Raw genomic sequence first — 23587 nt, 5'->3', positions numbered from 1 at the left:
AAAAAATAGAACATAGAATAAACACATGATGAAAATGGCAATTAATAAAACAAGGCTGGGGCAAAAGGAGCAGAACCAAATAAAGATGGGAAATAAGGACTGAAGCCTGGAACTGGGCGGGGCATGACAGAGAGAAAGAGTCTAGCCAAATACCAGCATTACTGAAGGCAGCCGAACATAAAGATATGTCTTTGGGATGATTATGAATATTTTTTCTGTAATAGTTAAAATTTTATTAGCAAAGAAAGTCATGAAGTCATTACTAGTTAAAGTTAAAGGAATACTCGGCTCAATAGAGCTCTGACTCTTTGTCAGCCTGGCTACAGTGCTGACAAGTAACCTGAGTTGTTCTTATTTTCTTCAATTAGTGATGAGTAGTAAGATGTCCTAGCTTTACAGAGGGCTTTTTTATAGAGCAACAGACTCTTTTTCAGGCTAAATGAAGATCTTCTAATTAGTGAGACGCCATTTCCTCTACATCTTAACGGGTTATCTGCTTTAAGCTGCGAGTTTGTGAGTTATACCACAGAGTCAGGCACTTCTGATTTAAGGCTCTCTTTTTCAGAGGAGCTACAGCATCCAAAGTTGTGCTCAATAAGGATGTAAAACTATTGACGAGATACTCTATCTCACTTACAGAGTTTAGGTAGCTACTCTGCACTGTGTTGGTATATGGCATTAGAGAACATAAAGAAGGAATCATATCCTTAAACCTAGTTACAAGCGCTTTCTGAAAGACTTCTAGTGTAATGAAACTTATTCCCCACTGCTGGGTAGTCCATCAGAGTAAATGTAAATGTTACTAAGAAATTATCAGACAGAAGGGAGTTTCAGGGAATACTGTTAAGTCTTCAATTTCCATACCATAAGTCAAAACAAGATCTAAAGTATGGTTAAAAGTGGTGGGTGGATTCATTTACATTTTGAGCGAAGCCAGCTGAATCTAATAATAGATTAAATGCAGTGTTGAGGCTGTCATTCTCAGCATCTGTGTGGATGTTAAAATCGCCCACTATAATTATCTTATCTGAGCTAAGCACTCAGTCAGACAAAAGGTCTGAAAATTCACAGAGAAACTCACAGTAACGACCAGGAGGATAACAACAAATAAAACTGGTGTTTGGGACTTCCAATTTGGATGGACAAGACTAAGAGTCAAGCTTTGAAATGAATTAAAGCTCTGTCTGGGTTTTGGATTAATTAATAAGCTGGAATGGAAGATTGCTGCTAATCCTCCCCCTCGGCCCGTGCTATGAGCGTTCTGGCAGTTAGTGTGACTCGGGGGTGTTGACTCATTAAACTAACATATTCATCCTGCTGTAACCAGGTTTCTGTAAGGCAGAATAAATCATATGTTGATCAATTATTATATAATTTACTAACAGGGACTTAGAAGAGAGAGACCTAATGTTTAATAGACCAATTTAACTGTTTTAGTCTGTGGTGCAGTTGAAGGTGCTATATTATTTTTTCTTTTTGAATTTTTATGCTTAATAGATTTTTGCTGGTTAGTGTAGTCTGGGAGCAGCACCGTCTCTACGGGGATGGGTAAGAGGGGTTGCAGGGGGAGAGAAGCTGCAGAGAGGTGTGTAAGACTACAACTCTGCTTCCTGGTCCCAACCCTGGATAGTCACGGTTTGGAGGGTTTAAGAAAATTGGCCAGATTTCTAGAGATGAAGCTGCTCTATCCAAAGTGGGATGGATGCCGTCCTCCTAACAAGACCAGGTTTTCCCCAGAAGCTTTGCCAATTATTATGAAGCCCACCTCACTTTTTTACATTCACATTAGTGAAGAGATGATGTAGTGTGTTCACCCCTGTGGTGGCATGCTGCTGAAACTGTGAGCGACAACTGTGGAACCTCTTTAAAGCTAATTTAACATTAGCTTTGGGTCCAATGGAAAGCTCTCCTTTGCACATAAAATGGACTGCATTAATGTAGCGCTTTTCCATCTGCATCAGACACTCAAAGCGCTTTATAATAATGCCTCGCATTCACCCCGATGTCAGGCAGCTGCCATACAAGGTGCTCACTACACACCGAGAGCAACTATGGGATTAAGGACCTTGCCCAAGGGCCCTTAGTGATTTTCCAGTCAGGCTGGGATTTGAACTGAGGTTCCTCTCTCAAGCCCAATATTCAACCACTAGACCCAAAAAAACACCCAACAGTCTCTGAACTCCTGCACCACCCATTATGAGTATAGTCCTGCCGCAGACCTGTGAGCTCGGTAGACAGGTCAGCCTGGAGATGGCATCTTTCAGTTTGGTGTGTGTGAAGATCGTTAACTGTCCTCTTCCTTGAATCTCATATGTTGGTAAGATGAAGTTCTGTTTTACCTCTGTATCCTGGGCTGCAGGCACAAGATACTCTGGGATTCATCATCATGATAACAACTTGCAGCAAACTGGCGCAGGCTGGTGGGGCCTTCAGGACACATACATGGACGGCAGTGGTCACCTGACCCCAACACTGGATCTCCATAGTAACCATCCAGGCACCTAAGCAGGGCAAAAATGAGAGTGGAGTTGTCCACACAAAGGTTAATATGAAACTACAGCCTACAGTTGCACTGAGACGTGTCCCGACAAGGAGGTGCGGTCGCCAGTTTAGATTAGGGCAAATCAGTGGGCAGCGTGCACTGGTGCTCAATGAGTCTTGTCAAGAAACAAGATGATGATCCATTTGCTTTCAGAACTACTGGCTGATGAAACCACTCGCTCATAGAATCAGAAATCATTTACATCCACAGACGTAACATCCGCGTCGCGTGGTGGAGAACTTTTTTGGAATCCTGTCAACGATGATAATAATAATAATAATATAATAATAATAATAATATAGAGAAGAGAGTGTGTTGTGTGTGTAATGGATTGTTGATTCGTCAGCGCTGAACACGTCTCAGCTCAGCTGGAACAGATCAGATCCATGTAAATTTCAACACTAGTATTTGGGAATGTGTGGGTGTCAAAGTAAGTTTAATACTTGTTATTTCTTTTTCTGATTCATTGTTTTCTGTGTGTTTATTCTCTTGCTGGGTTTTCTGCTTGGCTCTGTCTGTCTCCATCTTTCTTGTCTGTCCCTGGATTCTTGGTGGTAGGGCGTCTCTCTTTCTCTCTCTGGCCACGCCCTGGTTCTGGTGCTTTCCATGCACACCTGTTCCTAATTTGCAGATCATACCCTGGGGTTACATAAACTCACTTGGTGCACTAGTTCCTCGCCAGATTGATGTGCTTTGTGCCTTCTCTCCAGCTGTTTCTCTCGTGTTCCATAGTCCTGCCTGCCTTGTTGTGTTCTGACCTCTTGCCCATTGATCGACCACGCCTATAGCCTGATGTTTCTGTACTGTTGTGTTTTTTGGACTGCCTACTTGTGTTCCGATCTCTGCTATCCACACCAGTAAAGCCTTTAACTAACCAGAGCTATTTGTTTGAGCCTTGCATTTGTGTCCAACCATTTTGACCAACCTGCGTGTCAGATCAATCTGGTCAACAATGGAAACAGCAGGCTCAGACCCGCTCCAGCTGGTGGTACGCTATCATAGTCAGCAGCTTGCACGGCTATGTTGGACATGGCTACCAGTAATTCCAGTGTACCTCCACTGGGGCTGTCAGCAGCCTCACCTGCTTCCATACCTGCACCTGTGGTCTGCAACCTGTTGTCACAACTAGAACGCTTTTCTGGTAAGGCTGGTGATGTCAGACCATTTATCACACAATGTGAGTGCACTACAAACTTATGCCATCAATGTTCCGTCCGACTGGGCGAAGATAATGTTCATGGCAACTAACCTGACCGGCCGAGCTGCAGTGTGGGCTACGGCAGAATAGGGTCGACAATCCGCCACCTGTGCTTCACTTCCTGCCTTCACAATAGCACTCCAACAGGTGTTCACCATACTTCACTGGGACACGAGCTGCACGTTCCCTCATGAGGCTCAAGCAGGCAGCCAACCGAGTTGCTGACTATGCTAGAGACTTACGGATCCTGGCAGCTAAAAGCGAATGGAACCCAGCCGCACTCCTTGACGTTTCCTTCCAGGGGCTGTCAGACACTGTCCAGGACCAACTCGTTGCGTCAACCTCCCAGTGAACCTTGATGAGCTCATCGTGCTGGCTTCCGGGACTCATTCAGAAGCCATAAGCTTCCACGTGTTTGATAATATGACTCACCCAACTATTCTGGGGCACCCCTATGTCTGGATGTCTTGGTGGCTTTCCTCACTCTTCTCCAGTTTTTGTGAACTGTCTACTCCACACAGATTTACCAGAGTGTCATACTGTTTGTATTTCTACATAACTGATGTAAATAAAGTTCAAGACATATTGAGTGACTTGGAAATGTTCATGTATCCATCCCCTGACTTGTCTGAGGAAAACTGGCAATTAACTGATTGTTTACAGGTTTTATACCAAAGGGGCTGATTACTTATGCAACCATCATCTTGGCTTTTATACTTTTAATTAATTTATATCAAGGTGTAGAGATTTACTTTGAGTTTGGGTCTAATAAGATAATTTTAGAATTTTTTTATATTTAGAAGCTTGATTTACTTTTTGTATTTGAAATGCCATAAACATACACACACGTACATAAACACACACACACATATGAAATGACCAGTCTAAGCGGAGAGTGAACGCACCATGACATTTGACCTCTGGTTCTCCCCAAAATAGCTCTTTGCATTCATTGCAGGTTCGGCCTCCAAATCCTGGCTGACATGAGCACTGACCACTGATCTGTTGATGAGACAAACAGGTGCAGAATAGAATGCTTTTATTGTTATTGTAATGGAAAAAGAAATGCAAGTACGATGAAATTGCAACGACTGCTTCGAGGTGTTGGGTAAAAAAAAAAGAAAAAGAAAACAAATATGGTGCAAATGTAGGTGATACAGCATTTGCTAAACAAACAACATTTATGGAACAAGAAATAAATCTATTTCACATGTGCTTAAAGGGATAGATGAGGAATTATTCAGTGTCCTCTATTGCACTTAAGCTCACTGCAGGCATTGCACATTGTGTGGTGGTGTTTGTCTCAGGCTGCAACAAGTTTAGAGCTGGTGTCCCGTGGAGGTGACATGCCCGTTGAGATGAGCTACATGGCAGCAGCTGGTATAGTGACCGAAGGGTCCAATCGAATACAGCTACCAACCAGTCAAAAATCTGCATATTGCAGTTGTGTCCTTGGGCAAGACATTTAACCCACCTGTGGTGAATGAGGTGGTGGTCAGAGGGGCTGTAGGCGCAGAATGGCAGCCACACCTCCGTCAGTTTGCCCGGGCAGCTGTGGCTACACGAGTAGCTCATCACCACTGTGTGAATGTGCGAGTGAATGAATAATGCAACTTGTAAAGCGCGCTGGGTGTCTGGAGACGCGCTCTATAAATCTAAGTCATACAACTGAGCATGGGCATCTCTATCTATGTTGGACTTTACACCTCACCCATCGAGTTGAGCGTCGCCACTGAAGAAAACCCACGTAAGTTTTGTCTTTATAGAAAAATGCAGTAATAAGTGCCTTTTCAATTTAAAATGTAATATTCTTGCTGAGAAACAGCAGCCAAATAAATGTTTCTAGCTGTTGCCACATTGCTTGTGTTTTTGTTTTCTTCCTCTGTGTTACTTTATCTCCTTCATGTACAACATTTTAGTAATTTAAGCTTATTTTAACAGATCCCTGTTCATCTCAGAGCTGTGGTAGCATTCAGTCTGCTTGTAAATGGCAGATTCCAGGCACTCGGAAAGGTCATTTTGATACTTTTTGAACCAGTAATACACTGTATAACATTGCAAAGCTATGCATACCATTATTTAAATCATTTACCCCAAATGCAGAACTCAGATAAAACTGCCAACAGAGGAAAGGTGGATTTTTTTGTCTGAATGGAGTCGCCCACTCGATTTTATTGGTATGTGGCTTCTCTCATCACAAAGCATCATAAATAGACATTTCAGTTGATTGCTGATACTTCAGACTGTGTTCTTTGATGCATTAATATCAATACATTTTAGATTGTCAACCATTCAGAGAAGAAGATTGTGCTCGTTGATCTCCTCTCAAATGAGGGCCGGAGAATCAGCGCAGCACAGGTGGTGTTGCATTCGCTCTAATGTAGTGTTGTGAAATCAAATCAAATCAAATCAATTTTATTTATATAGCGCCAAATCACAACAAACAGTTGCCCCAAGGTGATTTATATTGTAAGGCAAAGCCATACAATAATTACAGAAAAACCCCAACGGTCAAAACAACCCCCTGTGAGCAAGCACTTGGCGACAGTGGGAAGGAAAAACTCCCTTTTAACAGGAAGAAACCTCCAGCAGAACCAGGCTCAGGGAGGGGCAGTCTTCTGCTGGGACTGGTTGGGGCTGAGGGAGAGAACCAGGAAAAAGACATGCTGTGGAGGGGAGCAGAGATCGATCACTAATGATTAAATGCAGAGTGGTGCATACAGAGCAAAAAGAGAAAGAAACACTCAGTGCATCATGGGAACCCCCCAGCAGTCTAAGTCTATAGCAGCATAACTAAGGGATGGTTCAGGGTCACCTGATCCGCGAGTTTGTGAGTTATACCACGGAGTCAGGCACATCTGATTTAAGGCTCTCTTTTTCAGAGGAGCTACAGCATCCAAAGTTGTCTTCAATGAGGATGTAAAACTACTGACGAGATACTCTATCTCACTTACAGAGTTTAGGTAGCTACTCTGCACTGTGTTGGTATATGGCATTAGAGAACATAAAGAAGGAATCATATCCTTAAACGTAGTTACAGCACTTTCTGAAGACTTCTAGTGTAATGAAACTTATTCCCCACTGCTGGGTAGTCCATCAGAGTAAATGTAAATGTTATTAAGAAATGATCAGACAGAAGGGAGTTTTCAGGGAATACTGTTAAGTCTTCTATTTCCATACCATAAGTCAGAACAAGATTTAAGATATGATTAAAGTGGTGGGTGGATATTTAAGATCAAAGCATTAAATAATGGTAGGGCTTCCTTGAGCAGCCTGGTAGGAATGGGGTCTAATAAACATGTTGATGGTTTGGATGAAGTATCTAATGAAAATAACTCAGACAGAACAATCGGAGAGAAAGAGTCTAACCAAATACCGGCATCACTGAAAGCAGCCAAAGATAACGATACGTCTTTGGGAGGTTATGAGTAATTTTCTCTAATAGTTAAAATTTTGTTAGCAAAGAAATCATGAAGTCATTACTAGTTAAAGTTAATGGAATACTCAGCTCAATAGAGCTCTGACTCTTTGTCAGCCTGGCTACAGTGCTGAAAGAAACCTGGGGTTGTTCTTATTTTCTTCAATTAGTGATGAGTAGAAAGATGTCCTAGCTTTACGGAGGGCTTTTTTATAGAGCAACAGACTCTTTTTCCAGGCTAAGTGAAGATCTTCTAAATTAGTGAGACGCCATTCCTCTCCAACTTACAGGTTATCTGCTTTAAGCTACGAGTTGTGTGAGTTATACCACCGAGTCAGGTACTTCTGATTTAAAGCTCTCTTTTTCAGAGGAGCTACAGCATCCAAGTTGTCTTCAATGAGGATGTAAAATTATTGACGAGATACTCCTATCTCACTTACAGAGTTTAGGTAGCTACTCTGCACTGTGTTGGTATATGGCATTAGAGAACATAAAGAAGGATCATATCCTTAACTAGTTACAGCGCTTTCTGAAAGACGTCTAGTGTAATGAAACTTATTCCCCACTGCTGGTAGTCCATCAGAGTAAATGTAAATGTTATTAAGAAATGATCAGACAGAGGGGAGTTTTCAGGGAATACTGTTTAAGTCTTCAATTTCCATACCATAGTTCAGAACAAGATCTAAGATATGATTAAAGTGGTGGGTGGACTCATTTACATTTTGAGCAAAGCCAATAGAGTCTAATAATAGATTAAATGCAGTGTTGAGCTGTCATTCTCAGCATCTGTGTGGATGTTAAAATCGCCCACTATAATTATCTTATCTGAGCTAAGCACTAAGTCAGACAAAGGTCTGAAAATTCACAGAGAAAACTCACAGTAACAACCGGAGGACGATAGATAAACACAATAAAACTGGTTTTGGGACTTCCAATTTGGATGTGAAGAAAATGGAGCCGAGCCAAACGGTGAAGCTCTCGATCTACCGGTCAGTCTTCGTTCCTATTGTCATGACTCATGAGGGTGGGTCATGACAGAAGAACTAATTGGCGGGTACCAACAGCTGAAATGGGCTTCCTCAGGAGGGTGGCTGGTGTCTCCTTTAGAGACTGTCAGTCATCTGTGGGGAGCCGCTGCTCCCTTGCATTGAAAGGAGCAGCTGAGGTGGTTCCAGGCATCTGGTAAGGATGCCCCCCGGGCAACTCCCCAGGCACGTCCGCTGAGAGGAGACCCCGAGAAGACCTAGGACTAGGTGAGAGATTATATCTCCACAGTCACCTGGGAACACACTCAGTATACCCCCAGTTAGAGGTGGTGAGTGTGACCCGGAATGATGAAGGCTGGGGTCACCCACTGGAGCTGGTGCCCCCCGTGACCCGATCTCAGATATGCAATTTAGATGAGTGACCTATGTGATAATCGTTCGCACACTAATCCTCATTTATTTGCACCTCAAGTCTTTGGACTTTATTGGAAAGATATTTTGTATAGATTCAGTTGATCTTGGCCCACTGGAAAAACCATACAATAAAAATATTAGTTTTAGCCTACAATAAAATGTACTGTTGTGATTCCAGCCTTTTAAGGCCTTTTTTAAACTTGGATGCAATATTATTAATTATTTTGATATTATTGTTAATCTCAATTACTACAGCCAAGATAGTTATGACAGAAAAAAAACAAATAAATCAATATCAAATTCAAAATTCAAATTCAAATTTATTAATTATATAGCGCCAATTCACGACAAAATCGTCTCAAGGCGCTTCACAACATAAAAACAATTAAAAATTTAAAACACAATAAAAACAACCATAAGAAAAAAACAGCAGTAAAAAAGTACAAGATTAAAAACACATCATAACACTAATGATAAAACAAATAAATGAGTCTTTAAACGTGATTTAAAAGTCTCCACAGTGTCCGACGCCGAATGTGTGCCGGCAGATCGTTTCCACAGAGCTGGGCACGATAGGAAGAAAGCTCTGTGACCGGCAGACTTCTTATTCACCCTGGGAACACACAGAAGTCCTGCACCCCTGAGAACGCAGGGCCCGAGCTGGTACATAGGGCTTTATCAAGTCAGCCAGATGCCCATATCATCCCATGCCAGTATAACAGATTGGTAAATTACAGCGTACACTGTTTCAAAACTGCTTTTGTTAAAAACATTGATAGGTTTTTACAGCATATTATTTCCAGTATACAATCACATAACCTCCCCCAAAACCCTCACTCTCCTCAAGTCACTAAGTGAATATTTGTGTCAGTTAGTGCCACGTTAACATTAGGACGGAGCGACACTGGAGGTAAGAGCGGAGTCGGGGGCCTGAGCTGGAGTGTGGGCAACTGCTCAGTCCTAGATTTAGACCCAATTTACACCTAGCTTAAACAAGGCAGGTTTATTCCTGGTTTAGACTCTAGTAAACCTTCTTTAGATCTGGTTTATTCTTAGGTTTGGTCTGGCACCTTTCTCATCGCCTGAGAAATTGCTTGCTGGTGGTTTTCAGTCTTCACCAAATGTCCTTTGCTGAGGCAGGCTTTGGCAAACTGCAAAACTGGCAGTCCACATATTTGTGTAATCTTAGGATGGTTAGCATTTCATGAGCTGTTAGCTTGTGTTAGCTAGGTCGACCCCTCCCCGTTTCTTTTATTACTGTTTCTACCAGTCTAATACTTCTGTTAGTCTTTCAGTGTAACTGCTGTGAATTTTTGCTCATTATTTTAGGTCTTGTGTGAACCTTGTGCTGCGTTAACACATAACGATGACAAGTCACGAATGCCACAAAGTACACATTCTTGGCCACTGATCACTAATGTGAGATTTGGGCAGAGGTGTCAGGTGTCTCAGAACTGCTGCAACCTGTTACCATGCATAACGATTAATGGCACGTGTTTGCTGGAGAATTATCAGGAACATCATGTACGGTGCAAGAAGAATGTTCCGCGCTGTTGCTTGCTGTTCTGCATTATTGCGTGGAACAGCGCATCGTTAAGTTCTGCTGTCACTTTGTGAATGAGGTGAAGTGTCTCCACACACACACACACACACACATATTCTCCATCAGCTGCTGAACAATTCAGAATCCTCCAGTTTGCTCCCTCAAAATCCACAGCAAAAGAACTTTGTGCCTGCATGTTTAATATTGATTTGCAATCGAAATAATAATAATTTCCAGAAGCTGGCAACTTTTTATTGTCATGTACACTGACAAATAATAATAAATTATAAATAAAAATTATAAATAAATTATAATTATAAATTATAAATAAAATTAGGCTTATCATCATAATTAACTGGTTTATTTAACGGAGAAAAAAGAATCACATTTGTTTTCATTGGCAGGGAACGCTAGTAACATTTCAGTTTAGATTTTTGTTTGATCCACAGATGAACACCAAAAATTGGGAGGAAAAAAAAAGGCAAACCACTACATGATCAAATTTCTGTCAAACCTAAAACTTTAGCAGAGTGGTTAATGCTAAGTATTTACACATTTAGCCTCATATGTACAAATATCAAGCTAAATATTGAGACAAATATGCACCTTAATAAAAGAGCTAATTGTTCCTCCCTGAAAGACAGATTAATAAAGTGTCTAATGTAAGACATGTTTCTTCAAACTTGCAATTCATGGATGTTTTGTTTTGAAGTAATATTGTAGCCTGCAGGCTTTTGATGTCAATTTGAATTGCAATTTCAGGGGCACTTCTAAAATTAATATTAATAATAGGCTGGTTTTTAGGTGGTGGTTGTGGTGGTGGGGGGGGGGGGGGCACTCGGACAGAGTGTCGCCTGGGGAGTAATTCATGTAGAACCACCACTGTGTGTATGTGTGTGTTTACAAGATTAGCAGCGTCAGTTAGTTCAGTCAAATCATCGTCTCGGTACAGTCGGACCCCCCCACCTCCACCCACCCCCGCGCGTGTGCACACACACACCAGGTTGGTGCTTGTACACTTGTAATACCAAAAAAAAAAAAAAAAAGACTGTGTACATCCTCAGCGCAGGAAAAAAAAAAAAAAAAATCACATCAGAAATTATTCCAGCTTTTCATTCTTTCTTCCTGCCAACAGCCTCCAGACAGCACAGTTTTTTTGTGTGTGTGTGCACATGCATGTGTGTGCATGAGCATGTATGCGCAAGTATGTGTGTGTGGTGCACAGTGCAATGGTACCAAACGTATGGAACCAAATTTACAATGTAAATGGACCAAACTGCACTCTAAATGCAATGCAACACAAATGGGCAAATAATCCATGTAATTTTCCTGTTTGCGCTTTTGCTTGCCTCTACTGGTGGTTGGCTCTCACTGCGGTATTGTATCACTTCCTGTTCCGGAGCACAGCGGTGTTTTTCTGTATCTGTTAGCTGTTTAATCTGCGCAGTTAGATTGATCTAGTTATCTAGATTACGATTTGTTTCCAGTGTAATCTTTACGTGCCTTAACTAAAGCACTCCTTCTGCTGAATCACCTCTAAATTATTTACACATTATTCACTTTGTGTTTTTAGGAATCCGCTATCTTAGCGTAGCTACTAGCTCTTAGCCGATTTAGCATGGGCTTCTCCTGTCTCTCCCGCACTTTTCTGCTCTGGGTGTGAAATGTTTAGTTATTCCTCAGCCTCCTTTAGCAGTAATGGTACTTGTAATAATGTAGCTTATTCGTAGCTTTGGAGGCCAGGCGGGCGAATTGGAGACTCGGTTCCGCACCGTGGAAAATTCTACAGCTAGCCAGGCCCCTGTAGTCAGTGCGGACCAAGGTAGCTTTAGCCGCCGTTAGTTACCCCCTGGCAGATCCCGAGCAGCCGGGAAAGCAGGCTGACTGGGTGACTGTGAGGAGGAAGCGTAGTCCTAAACAGAAGCCCCGTGTACACCGCCAACCCGTTCACATTTCTAACCGTTTTTCCCCACTCGACGACACACCCGCCGAGTATCAAACTCTGGTTATTGGCGACTCTGTTTTGAGAAATGTGAAGTTAGCGACACCAGCAACCATAGTCAATTGTCTTCCGGGGGCCACAGCAGGCGACATCGAAGTTTTGACCGTTGGGGTTTTTCATAATTATTGTATGGCCTTGCCTTACAATATGGAGCGCCTTGGGGCAACTGTTTGTTGTGATTTGGCGCTATATAAAAAAAGTTGGTTGATTGATTGATTGATCGAAGGACATTTGAAACTGCTGGCTAAGGCTAAGCGTAAATTTGGTAAGATTGTAATTCACGTCGCAGTAATGACACCGGTTACGCCAATCGGAGGTCACTAAATTAACATTGAATCGGTGTGTAACTTTGCAAAAACAATGTCGGACTCTGTAGTTTTCTCTGGGCCCCTCCCCAATCGGACCGGGATGACATGTTTAGCCGCATGTTCTCCTTGAATTGCTGCTGTCTGAGTGGTGTCCAAAAAATGAGGTGGGCTTCATAGATAATTGGCAAAGCTTCTGGGGAAAACCTGGTCTTGTTAGGAGAGACGGCATCCATCCCACTTTGGATGGAGCAGCTCTCATTTCTAGAAATCTGGCCAATTTTCTTAAATCCTCCAAACCGTGACTATCCAGGGTTGGGACCAGGAAGCAGAGTTGTAGTCTTACACCTCTCTGCAGCTTCTCTCCCCCTGCCATCCCTCATTACCCATCCCCGTAGAGACGGTGCCTGCTCCCCACCATAACCAGCAAAAATCTATTTAATAAAATTCAAAAAGAAAAAATAATATAGCACCTTCAATTGCACCACAGACTAAACAGTTAAATGTGGTCTATTAAACATTAGGTCTCTTTCTTCTAAGTCCCTGTTGGAAATGATATAATAATTGAACAACGTATTGATTTATTCTGCCTAACAGAAACTTGGTTACAGCAGGATGAATATGTTAGTTTAATGAGTCCAACACCCCCGAGTCACACTAACTGTCAGAATGCTCGTAGCACGGGCCGGGGCGTAGGATTAGCAGCAATCTTCCACTCCAGCTTATTAATTAATCAAAACCCAGACAGAACTTTAATTCATTTGAAAGCTTGTCTCTTAGTCTTGTCCATCCAAATGGAAGTCCCCAAAAACCAGTTTTATTTGTTATTATCTATCGTCCACACTGGTCGTTACTGTGAGTTTCTCTGTGAATTTTCAGACCTTTTGTCTGACTTAGTGCTTAGCTCAGATAAGATAATTATAGTGGGTGATTTTAACATCCACACAGATGCTGAGAATGACAGCCTCAACACTGCATTTAATCTATTATTAGACTCTATCGGCTTTGCTCAAAAAGTAAAGTCCACCAATTCATGCATTTGTTTCCTCTAGGCTGGACTATTGTAATTCATTATTATCAGGTTGTCCTAAAAGTTCCCTAAAAAGCCTTCAGTTGGTTCAGAATGCTGCAGCTAGAGTACTGACGGGGACTAGCAGGAGAGAGCATATCTCACCCGTGTTGGCCTCCCTTCATTGGCTTCCTGTTAATGCTAGAATAGAATTTAAAATTCTTCTTCTTACTTATAAGGTTTTGAATAATCAGGTCCCATCTTATCTTAGGGACCTCGTAGTACCATATTACCCCATTAGAGCGCTTCGCTCTCAGACTGCGGGCTTACTTGTAGTTCCTAGGGTTTGAAGAGTAGAAATGGGAGGCAGAGCCTTCAGCTTTCAGGCTCCTCTCCTGTGGGAACCAGCTCCCAATTCAGATCAGGGAGACAGATACCCTCTCTACTTTTAAGATTAGGCTTAAAACTTTTCCTTTTCGCTAAGGCTTATAGTTAGGGCTGGATCGGGTGGACCCTGGACCATCCCTTGGTTATGTTGCTTTAGACGTAGACTGTGTTTCATAATTATTGTATGGCCTTGCCTGCAATGTGGAGCGCCTTGGGGCAACTGTTTGTTGTGATTTGGCGCTATAACAGAAAAAGTTGATTGATGGTTGATTGACTTAGTGCTTAGCTCAGATAAGATAATTATAGTGGGCGATTTTAACATCCACATAGATGCTGAGAATGACAGCCTCAACACTGCATTTAATCTATTATTAGACTCGAATGGCTTTGCTCAAAAAGTAATGAGTCCACCCACCACTTTAATCATATCTTAGATCTTGTTCTGACTTATGGTATGGAAATTGAAGACTTAACAGTATTCCCTGAAAACTCCCTTCTGTCTGATCATTTCTTAATAACATTTACATTTACTCTGATGGACTACCCAGCAGTGGGGAATAAGTTTCATTACACTAGAAGTCTTTCAGAAAGCGCTGTAACTAGGTTTAAGGATATGATTCCTTCTTTATGTTCTCTAATGCCAATATACCAACACAGTGCAGAGTAGCTACCTAAACTCTGTAAGTGAGATAGAGTATCTCGTCAATAGTCTTACATCCTCATTGAAGACAACTTTGGATGCTGTAGCTCCTCTAAAAAAGAGAGCTTTAAATCAGAAGTGCCTGACTCCGTTGTATAACTCACAAAACACGTAGCTTAAAGCCGATAACCCGTAAGTTGGAGAGGAAATGGCGTCTCACTAATTTAGAAGATCTTCAACTTAGCCTGGAAAAAGAGTCTGTTGCTCTATAAAAAGCCCTCCGTAAAGCTAGGACATCTTTCTACTCATCACTCATTGAAGAAAATAAGAACCCCAGGTTTCTTTTCAGCACTGTAGCCAGGCTGACAAAGAGTCAGAGCTCTATTGAGCTGAGTATTCCATTAACTTTAACTAGTAATGACTTCATGACTTTCTTTGCTAACAAAATTTTAACTATTAGAGAAAAAATTACTCATAACCATCCCAAAGACGTATCGTTATCTTTGGCTGCTTTCAGTGATGCCGGAATTTGGTTAGACTCTTTCTCTCCGATTGTTCTGTCTGAGTTATTTTCATTAGTTACTTCCTCCAAACCATCAACATGTTTATTAGACCCCATTCCTACCAGGCTGCTCAAGGAAGCCCTACCATTATTTAATGCTTCGATCTTAAATATGATCAATCTATCTTGTTAGTTGGCTATGTACCACAGGCTTTTAAGGTGGCAGTAATTAAACCATTACTTAAAAAGCCATCACTTGACCCAGCTATCTTAGCTAATTATAGGCCAATCTCCAACCTTCCTTTCTCTCAAAAATTCTTGAAAGGGTAGTTGTAAAACAGCTAACTGATCATCTGCAGAGGAATGGTCTATTTGAAGAGTTTCAGTCAGGTTTTAGAATTCATCATAGTACAGAAACAGCATTAGTGAAGGTTACAAATGATCTTCTTATGGCCTCGGACAGTGGACTCGTCTCTGTGCTTGTTCTGTTAGACCCTCAGTGCTGCTTTTGATACTGTTGACCATAAATTTATTACAGAGATTAGAGCATGCCATAGGTATTAAAGGCACTGCGCTGCGGTGGTTTGAATCATATTTGTCTAATAGATTACAATTTGTTCATGTAAATGGGGAATCTTCTTCACAGACTAAAGTTAATTATGGAGTTCCACAAGGTTCTGTGCTAGGACCAATTTTATTCACTTTATACATGTAGTATTATTAGACGGTATTGCTTAAATTTTCATTGTTACGCAGATGATACCCAGCTTTATCTATCCATGAAGCCAGAGGACACACACCAATTAGCTAAACTGCAGGATTGTCTTACAGACATAAAGACATGGATGACCTCTAATTTCCTGCTTTTAAACTCAGATAAAACTGAAGTTATTGTACTTGGCCCCACAAATCTTAGAAACATGGTGTCTAACCAGATCCTTACTCTGGATGGCATTACCCTGACCTCTAGTAATACTGTGAGAAATCTTGGAGTCATTTTTGATCAGGATATGTCATTCAAAGCGCATATTAAACAAATATGTAGGACTGCTTTTTTGCATTTACGCAATATCTCTAAAATTAGAAAGGTCTTGTCTCAGAGTGATGCTGAAAAACTAATTCATGCATTTATTTCCTCTAGGCTGGACTATTGTAATTCATTATTATCAGGTTGTCCTAAAAGTTCCCTAAAAAGCCTTCAGTTAATTCAAAATGCTGCAGCTAGAGTACTGACGGGGACTAGAAGGAGAGAGCATATCTCACCCATATTGGCCTCTCTTCATTGGCTTCCTGTTAATTCTAGAATAGAATTTAAAATTCTTCTTCTTACTTATAAGGTTTTGAATAATCAGGTCCCATCTTATCTTAGGGACCCCGTAGTACCATATCACCCCAATAGAGCGCTTCGCTCTCAGACTGCAGGCTTACTTGTAGTTCCTAGGGTTTGTAAGAGTAGAATGGGAGGCAGAGCCTTCAGCTTTCAGGCTCCTCTCCTGTGGAACCAGCTCCCAATTCAGATCAGGGAGACAGACACCCTCTCTACTTTTAAGATTAGGCTTAAAACTTTCCTTTTTGCTAAAGCTTATAGTTAGGCTGGATCAGGTGACCCTGAACCATCCCTTAGTTATGCTGCTATAGACTTAGACTGCTGGGGGGTTCCCATGATGCACTGAGTGTTTCTTTCTCTTTTTGCTCTGTATGCACCACTCTGCATTTAATCATTAGTGATCGATCTCTGCTCCCCTCCACAGCATGTCTTTTTCCTGGTTCTCTCCCTCAGCCCCAACCAGTCCCAGCAGAAGACTGCCCCTCCCTGCGCCTGGTTCGGCTGGAGGTTCCTCTTCCTGTTAAAAGGGAGTTTTTTCCTTCCCACTGTAGCCAAGTGCTTGCTCACAGGGGGTCGTTTTGACCGTTGGGGTTTTACATAATTATTGTATGGCCTTGCCTTACAATATAAAGCGCCTTGGGGCAACTGTTTGTTGTGATTTGGCGCTATATAAAAAAATTGATTGATTGATTGATTGATGTGACACACAAAGCACCAATCAAATGACAAGGATCCACTCAGCCGTTATATAATATAGCTTCCTTGGTTGTAGGCAGTGTCTCATTCTGTGCTGTGAAAGTAGGACACTGTTTAGATCAGTCCTTTTGGTGGTTACCAGGTCCAGCAAATGCTAGTGACTTAGTCTGAATCTCAGTTCTAACCCTCGGCCCTTCCTCTTACCACTAACCCTCCGTTTTGCACGACCACGAGAGACAGAGGGGTGTCTCAGTTGTCTTTTTGGAGCGAGGCAGAGGGCTACAAACCCCTTCAAACAGAGTGAATCTGGATGCACACTCCGTTTGGAGGGTAGGAGGAGCTTACCCGCTGTCTCCACAGAAACAAACATGGTACAGAAAGAGCCGCATAAATGTAAACGGCTTTCATTACAAATTACACCGTTAGAAAGTTATAACTTGCCAAAAAACTTTACAGGCAGTTGTCTATGACAGTAACGTGTCTGCTGCTGGATGCATGTTGTGTATATTGTTGTTCTGAAGAATATCATAACGTCGCTCGTGCGCTGAGGCGTTAAATGCACATACACACGAACGCTACCATAAGACACTTTTATATCTCACAACGGAGAAAATCATGATAAAGGATAAGCAGGTTAATTTGTATGTTCATAAATCTTTGGATAATAGCGCCCCCTGCTGTTGGATTTCAATGTCTGTAACACGTGTGTGTATTTAGTAAACAAACAGGAGCCCTGAACACACTCGACTCCTAATAAGAAAATGAGGCAGAAAATGAGGAGAAGTTGGAAAATATCTATCCAATCCAATCCACTTTATTTATAAAGCACATTTAAACAGACTCAAGTCTCCAAAGTGCTGCACAGCAAAAGCAGACACGCAAAATAGTAATAACAATAATAACACTAAAATAGATAAGATAAAATAATACATAAATAATAAAACCATGATAAAACAATAAATTTCAATAAAATAAAAATAAAATAAGACAAATAAAATAATCATACACACACGTATGTGTAACACATAACCTGACGTCCTGACAGACTGATATTATTTATCAAGGAAATTTCTAAAGGAAATAGGGCTGGATGTAAAAAAATGGGAGAATCTGAAAAAGAAATATCAGGTTAACAGAACTAGATGCAGCCCACAACATACATACAGATGCTGGACATATAATTAGAATATCATGAAAAAGTTGATTTATTTCAGTCATTCCATTCAAAAAGTGAAACTTGTATCATGTATACATTCATTCCACACAGACTGATATATTTCAAGGGTTTATTTATTTTAATTACTAATTAATTAATTAATTAATTAATTAATAATCAATTAATTAATTATTAATCAGACAATATTAATTATTACTATTATTGATTAATTATTAATTAATTAGCATTGATCAATTGCTAATTAATTAATTATTAATGCTATTAATTGTTATTATAAATTACAAATTAATTCAATTAATTAACTTGATTAACATCATGATTGCAATGCGTCAAAGAAATCTGCAACTACTTCTATTTCTTTGTATTTACACAGAAAGGCAAGAAAATAAAAAGAGCATACAGGCTACTGCAACAAGTTTCGCTTTGGTTGCCATGGTGACAAACAGTGAAGACGGCAGTTTGACACGGCAGGTTTTTTTTTTTTCTCCTAAGGTAGAGGGGTGTCTCAATTCAAAGGGCTAGAGGCGTACCCCTTCACCTTACCCCGTGTTTTAATGGGTTGGTGGTAGGGGTAGGTCCAAGGGGAAGGGGTACAAAAGAGAATTGAGATTGGGGGTGTATCTTGGGTGCATCTAGGAGACCCTATGGTGGGGTTTTGTGTTGAAAAAAGTATTGCAAATGTAGAGATTGTGTTCAAAGCAGAGCTGCAGCAGTCTCTATCCATTGTTATCTGTTTTGTCCACACCAAAATGACAAAACAACTCAAAATAAACCCACAAAGACTTTACAAAAATTAGAAAAGACAAGCGCGAGGTAGTTTGACGCAAGTAGTCCTCACCTGGTTGCAGGATGTCCCGTAGGAGTGCTTGGGGTCACAGTTGCAGGCTTGGCAGCCTTTGCCACTTGTCATATTCCACATTTCGGGTGCACAGTGGTCACAGTGCTGACCGATCACATTCAGCAGGCAGTGACATTGACCACTGCTCTGGTCACAGTGACAGTCACCTGGTAATGAACAGTTGGTTGCCACGGTACCTAGCTGGTTACACACGCATTCTGCAGATGACATCATCATGTTACACCAACCAGTTTAATCAAAACTCTTATCAAGGTTAATGAAGATTTTTTATGAACTCTATTGATAAATTTCATCGATACTTGATCAATATTTTCATTATTTTTGAAATGTCATCCAAGGTTTTAGGAGTTTGGCAACCATTTAGGTAGACTTTGGTTAAATTCTCCATCACTTGACCTGTCTGTGTCCTTGGACAAGTAATGGGTACTGGGCTGGGGGGTGGAAACTAAATCTAATTGGTGTGCTGTCAATGGGGAGTGTTGTGTCATCCACTACAGCCTTCAACGAGATTTTACACCAAAAAATCTGACGTTTCTCTGGAAATTACAGCCAGTTCTGATCAAACCAAATAAATCTTCATTGACTGCAGCCCCCCAGACAGCTTATGACTGACTGTGATTATCTCAGAGTTTCAACAGTATGCAAACAGCAATATCAAGGGAAACTGCTTGATTATGTGCAACATTCACTGGGTAAATGGACTGCATTTATATCACGCTTTTCCATCTGCATCAGACGCTCAAAGCGCTTTACCATTCACCCCGATGTCAGGGTGCTGCCACACAAGGCGCTCACTACACACCGGGAGCAATAGGGGATTAAAGGCCTTGCCCAAGGGCCCTTAGTGATTTTCCAGTCAGGCGGGGATTTGAACCCATGATCTTCTGGACTAAAGCCCAACACTAGACTGGGTGTTGCAATTCCCACGCTTGAGCTGCACTCGTGCCTGGATTTTGAACATTTCAAAGCTGGCAGTGGTGAGGAGGGTCCTTGTCACACAGGCCACACACTAGCAAAACCATCCTGGGTGTCAGGAAGCCCCCTGAATGTTGTCTGCGTAACTCATAATGTGCAACAATCATGAGAGAACTTTGGAAGGGGTAACGGCTGAAACTACATTGTGAGGGATTGGAGACAAAATTAAGGCTCTGACATTCCCCCGTGAGAGACATGCACAAGCTGACCTGGGAGCATGGCAAAATAGTGGAGAAGATCAGAGAGAGACAGCACTTCTGGAAGTGGCTAAGGGAGTCCAGCAGCTGTGGCTCAATGCTCAACCTGTGTGCATACATGGTCCATGCCAGGTGGGATTATCTTTCATTTCTATATAGAGAACCACAGTAAGAGTCCACATATACAGAGGTGGGCTTCAGCACAGCAGTGGACAAAAATGAGTCATTCCCAAGAGACGAGGAGGACATCTGTCCACAGCAGCATGTCACACATGACATGCATGACAGTGACAGCCAGGAGCTCTTCCCACTGGACGTTACATATTTCATTCTGCGGCTGGTGGCTGTGCACGATCCTGTGCGTGACAGTGGCAGCCAGGATCTCTTTGATGGCGTGGACAACTGGACATTACATATTTCATCCTATGTGACATCAGTCTACAAGTAGGTGAGAACCCTATTCACAGTTTTCTTCTTGTTGTATTTTTTCTTCCATGGAGTCACACTAGGCTTTATTATTATCATTTATTATTCTTCATTATTTATTTATTGTTATTTTATGATTAATTGTATTTTGTTTTATTATTTACTGGGCTGTTCCTTACTGACTACAGTCGAGGGAATTTCCACAGTGTCTATTCACATAATAGCAGGATAACACCAGCTGAAGACTTGGTATGCTAACGTGTCATCATTTCAGCTGTGACTGGTGTTAGACATCTGTGAAAGTGCTACATAACATTCTTGCGCAAATCAGCAGCTCACTGCATCTGTGAGCGTATTGTGTGGCATTTGAATGGCACTCGTGATATGTATGCAGATATCTTCTGCTGACATTTGGCAAACATTCCGGCTAGATGGGCCAATGTGCACTTAGTACTAATTCTGTAAGAGACCAACTGCCATTTGCGGCTCATTCGCTTGCTTGGTTGCAAATTTGCATCACCGTCTATTCTCCAACAAGTGGTGCTATCCAAGTGGGACAGCACCCTGAGTACTGATATGAAATAACAGATAGAATATTCCATTGTTCCTGATGTTTAACCAGTCAATCCAGCATACTCACTCCTGCAGTCCTGCAACAGGGCATTGCCATAGTAACCCAACTTGCAGTGTTGGCAGGCAGTGCCTTCGCTGTGGTAGAGACAGCGTAAACATTCGCCAGTTTTGGGGTCACAGGAAGCTGGATCCATCTTGTCGATATTGTTGTTACACTGGCATGGCTGACACAGCCCCCCAATCTCACCTGGGTTTCCATAGTAACCGGAGGAACACTCATCACAGTGAGCACCTGGAGAGGTCAGGTGAGAGAGATGTGCATTTAAAGACACAAAACAACAAAGCATCAGTCCCACAAGCAGGCAGAAGTGTTTTCATCAAAATATTCAAAGTTTTTGATATTTTTTGATAGGTCAGTTTGTCAAAGCACTTCATGACTAGAGGCATTAAAGCAACAGACCTGTAGTCATTTAGCATTGGAACCATGGACTGTTTGGCAATTGGAATCATGATTCTTGTTTTTAGACATGTGAGTGTCGTGGAGAGGGGCGGAGTTCATTGAAAATGTCTGACGACCTCGCTTAGTTCTTCGGCACGTGACCTGAGGACTAATCCAGGAATGCCCTCAGATCCTGCTGACTGTCGAAGTGAGGCCCCGACCTCAGCAGTGCTCAGAGTGAGTGATGGTTTATCTCCAGGACCAAGTGAGAGCTTGACAGCTGGCACGTCAGTGTTTCTGAGGTGACGTTGAAGTGTTCCTGCAGCCGCTTGCTTTGTCACTTCTGGCTTCCTGAACACATTTTGCTGCACACTGCCATGGCATCAGCCTTGAAGGTAGAGCTTCACTGGTGGTGCAGATGGCAGACTGTCTCAAACTTTATGATTTGGAAAGGTGTGTATTTTTTTCTTTAATGTGACACTGCTCATGTAGAAGTTAATATAGTCCAAAAGAGTTGTAGTTCGAGGGTGTCACTGGCCCGTATCGGATTGTGCAAATATGGTCCAGTCTGTATATGTGAAGCTGTAGTTTGGAGATGGCTCCATCTGGCCACACAGTACCAGTTTTTAGTGCAGGCCACATACGTCTGGTGAGAGGTCTGTGTGTCAGAACTAAGACCTGATTGTCCAGTGTGTGGACAAGGGATGGCTCTGTTGGCTACATTAAATCAAATCAAATCAATTTTTTTATATAGCGCCAAATCACAACAAACAGTTGCCCCAAGGCGCTTTATATTGTAAGGCAAGGCCATACAATAATTATGTAAAACCCCAACGGTCAAAACGACCCCCTGTGAGCAAGCACTTGGCTACAGTGGGAAGGAAAAACTCCCTTTTAACAGGAAGAAACCTCCAGCAGAACCAGGCTCAGGGAGGGGCAGACTTCTGCTGGGACTGGTTGGGGCTGAGGGAGAGAACCAGGAAAAAGACATGCTGTGGAGGGGAGCAGAGATCAATCACTAATGATTAAATGCAGAGTGGTGCATACAGAGCAAAAAGAGAAAGAAACAGTGCATCATGGGAACCCCCCAGCAGTCTAAGTCTATAGCAGCATAACTAAGGGATGGTTCAGGGTCACCTGATACAGCCCTAACTATACGCTTTAGCAAAAAGGAAAGTTTTAAGCCTAATCTTAAAAGTCTGTCTCCCTGATCCGAATTGGGAGCTGGTTCCACAGGAGAGGAGCCTGAAAGCTAAATTCTATTCTAGAATTAACAGGAAGCCAATGAAGAGAGGCCAATATGGGTGAGATATGCTCTCTCCTTCTAGTCCCTGTCAGTACTCTAGCTGCAGCATTTTGAATTAACTGAAGGCTTTTCAGAGAACTTTTAGGACAACCTGATAATAATGAATTACAATAGTCCAGCCTAGAGGAAATAAATGCATGAATTAGTTTTTCAGCATCACTCTGAGACAAGACCTTTCTAATTTTAGAGATATTGCGCAAATGCAAAAAAGCAGTCCTACATATTTGTTTAATATGCGCTTTGAATGACATATCCTGATCAAAAATGACTCCAAGATTTCTCACAGTATTACTAGAGGTCAGGGTAATGCCATCCAGAGTAAGGATCTGGTTAGACACCATGTTTCTAAGATTTGTGGGGCCAAGTACAATAACTTCAGTTTTATCTGAGTTTAAAAGCAGGAAATTAGAGGTCATCCATGTCTTTATGTCTGTAAGACAATCCTGCAGTTTAGCTAATTGGTGTGTGTCCTCTGGCTTCATGGATAGATAAAGCTGGGTATCATCTGCGTAACAATGAAAATTTAAGCAATGCCGTCTAATAATACTGCCTAAGGGAAGCATGTATAAAGTGAATAAAATTGGTCCTAGCACAGAACCTTGTGGAACTCCATAATTAACTTTAGTCTTTGAAGAAGATTCCCCATTTACATGAACAAATTGTAAT

General features: G+C 41.7%; 1 protein-coding gene across 1 annotated transcript in view; it reads right to left on the bottom strand.

The window, feature by feature from the left end:
* Positions 1-23587, bottom strand: part of LOC117515001 (laminin subunit beta-1-like) — a 476107-nt gene that overhangs the window by 201804 nt on the left and 250716 nt on the right. The window contains exons 36-40 of the mRNA XM_034175563.1: positions 21244-21468; positions 18985-19202; positions 4646-4742; positions 3516-3689; positions 2340-2501 (exon numbers count right to left, since the gene is read on the bottom strand). Coding sequence (XP_034031454.1) covers positions 2340-2501; positions 3516-3689; positions 4646-4742; positions 18985-19202; positions 21244-21468 — 876 coding nt within the window. The remainder of the gene's footprint in view (positions 1-2339; positions 2502-3515; positions 3690-4645; positions 4743-18984; positions 19203-21243; positions 21469-23587) is intronic.

This window comes from Thalassophryne amazonica, chromosome 8 (genome assembly GCF_902500255.1).
Source record: "Thalassophryne amazonica chromosome 8, fThaAma1.1, whole genome shotgun sequence".
In the NCBI taxonomy this organism is placed as follows: Eukaryota; Metazoa; Chordata; class Actinopteri; order Batrachoidiformes; family Batrachoididae; genus Thalassophryne; species Thalassophryne amazonica.
This window is presented reverse-complemented; position numbering and strand designations above follow the sequence as displayed.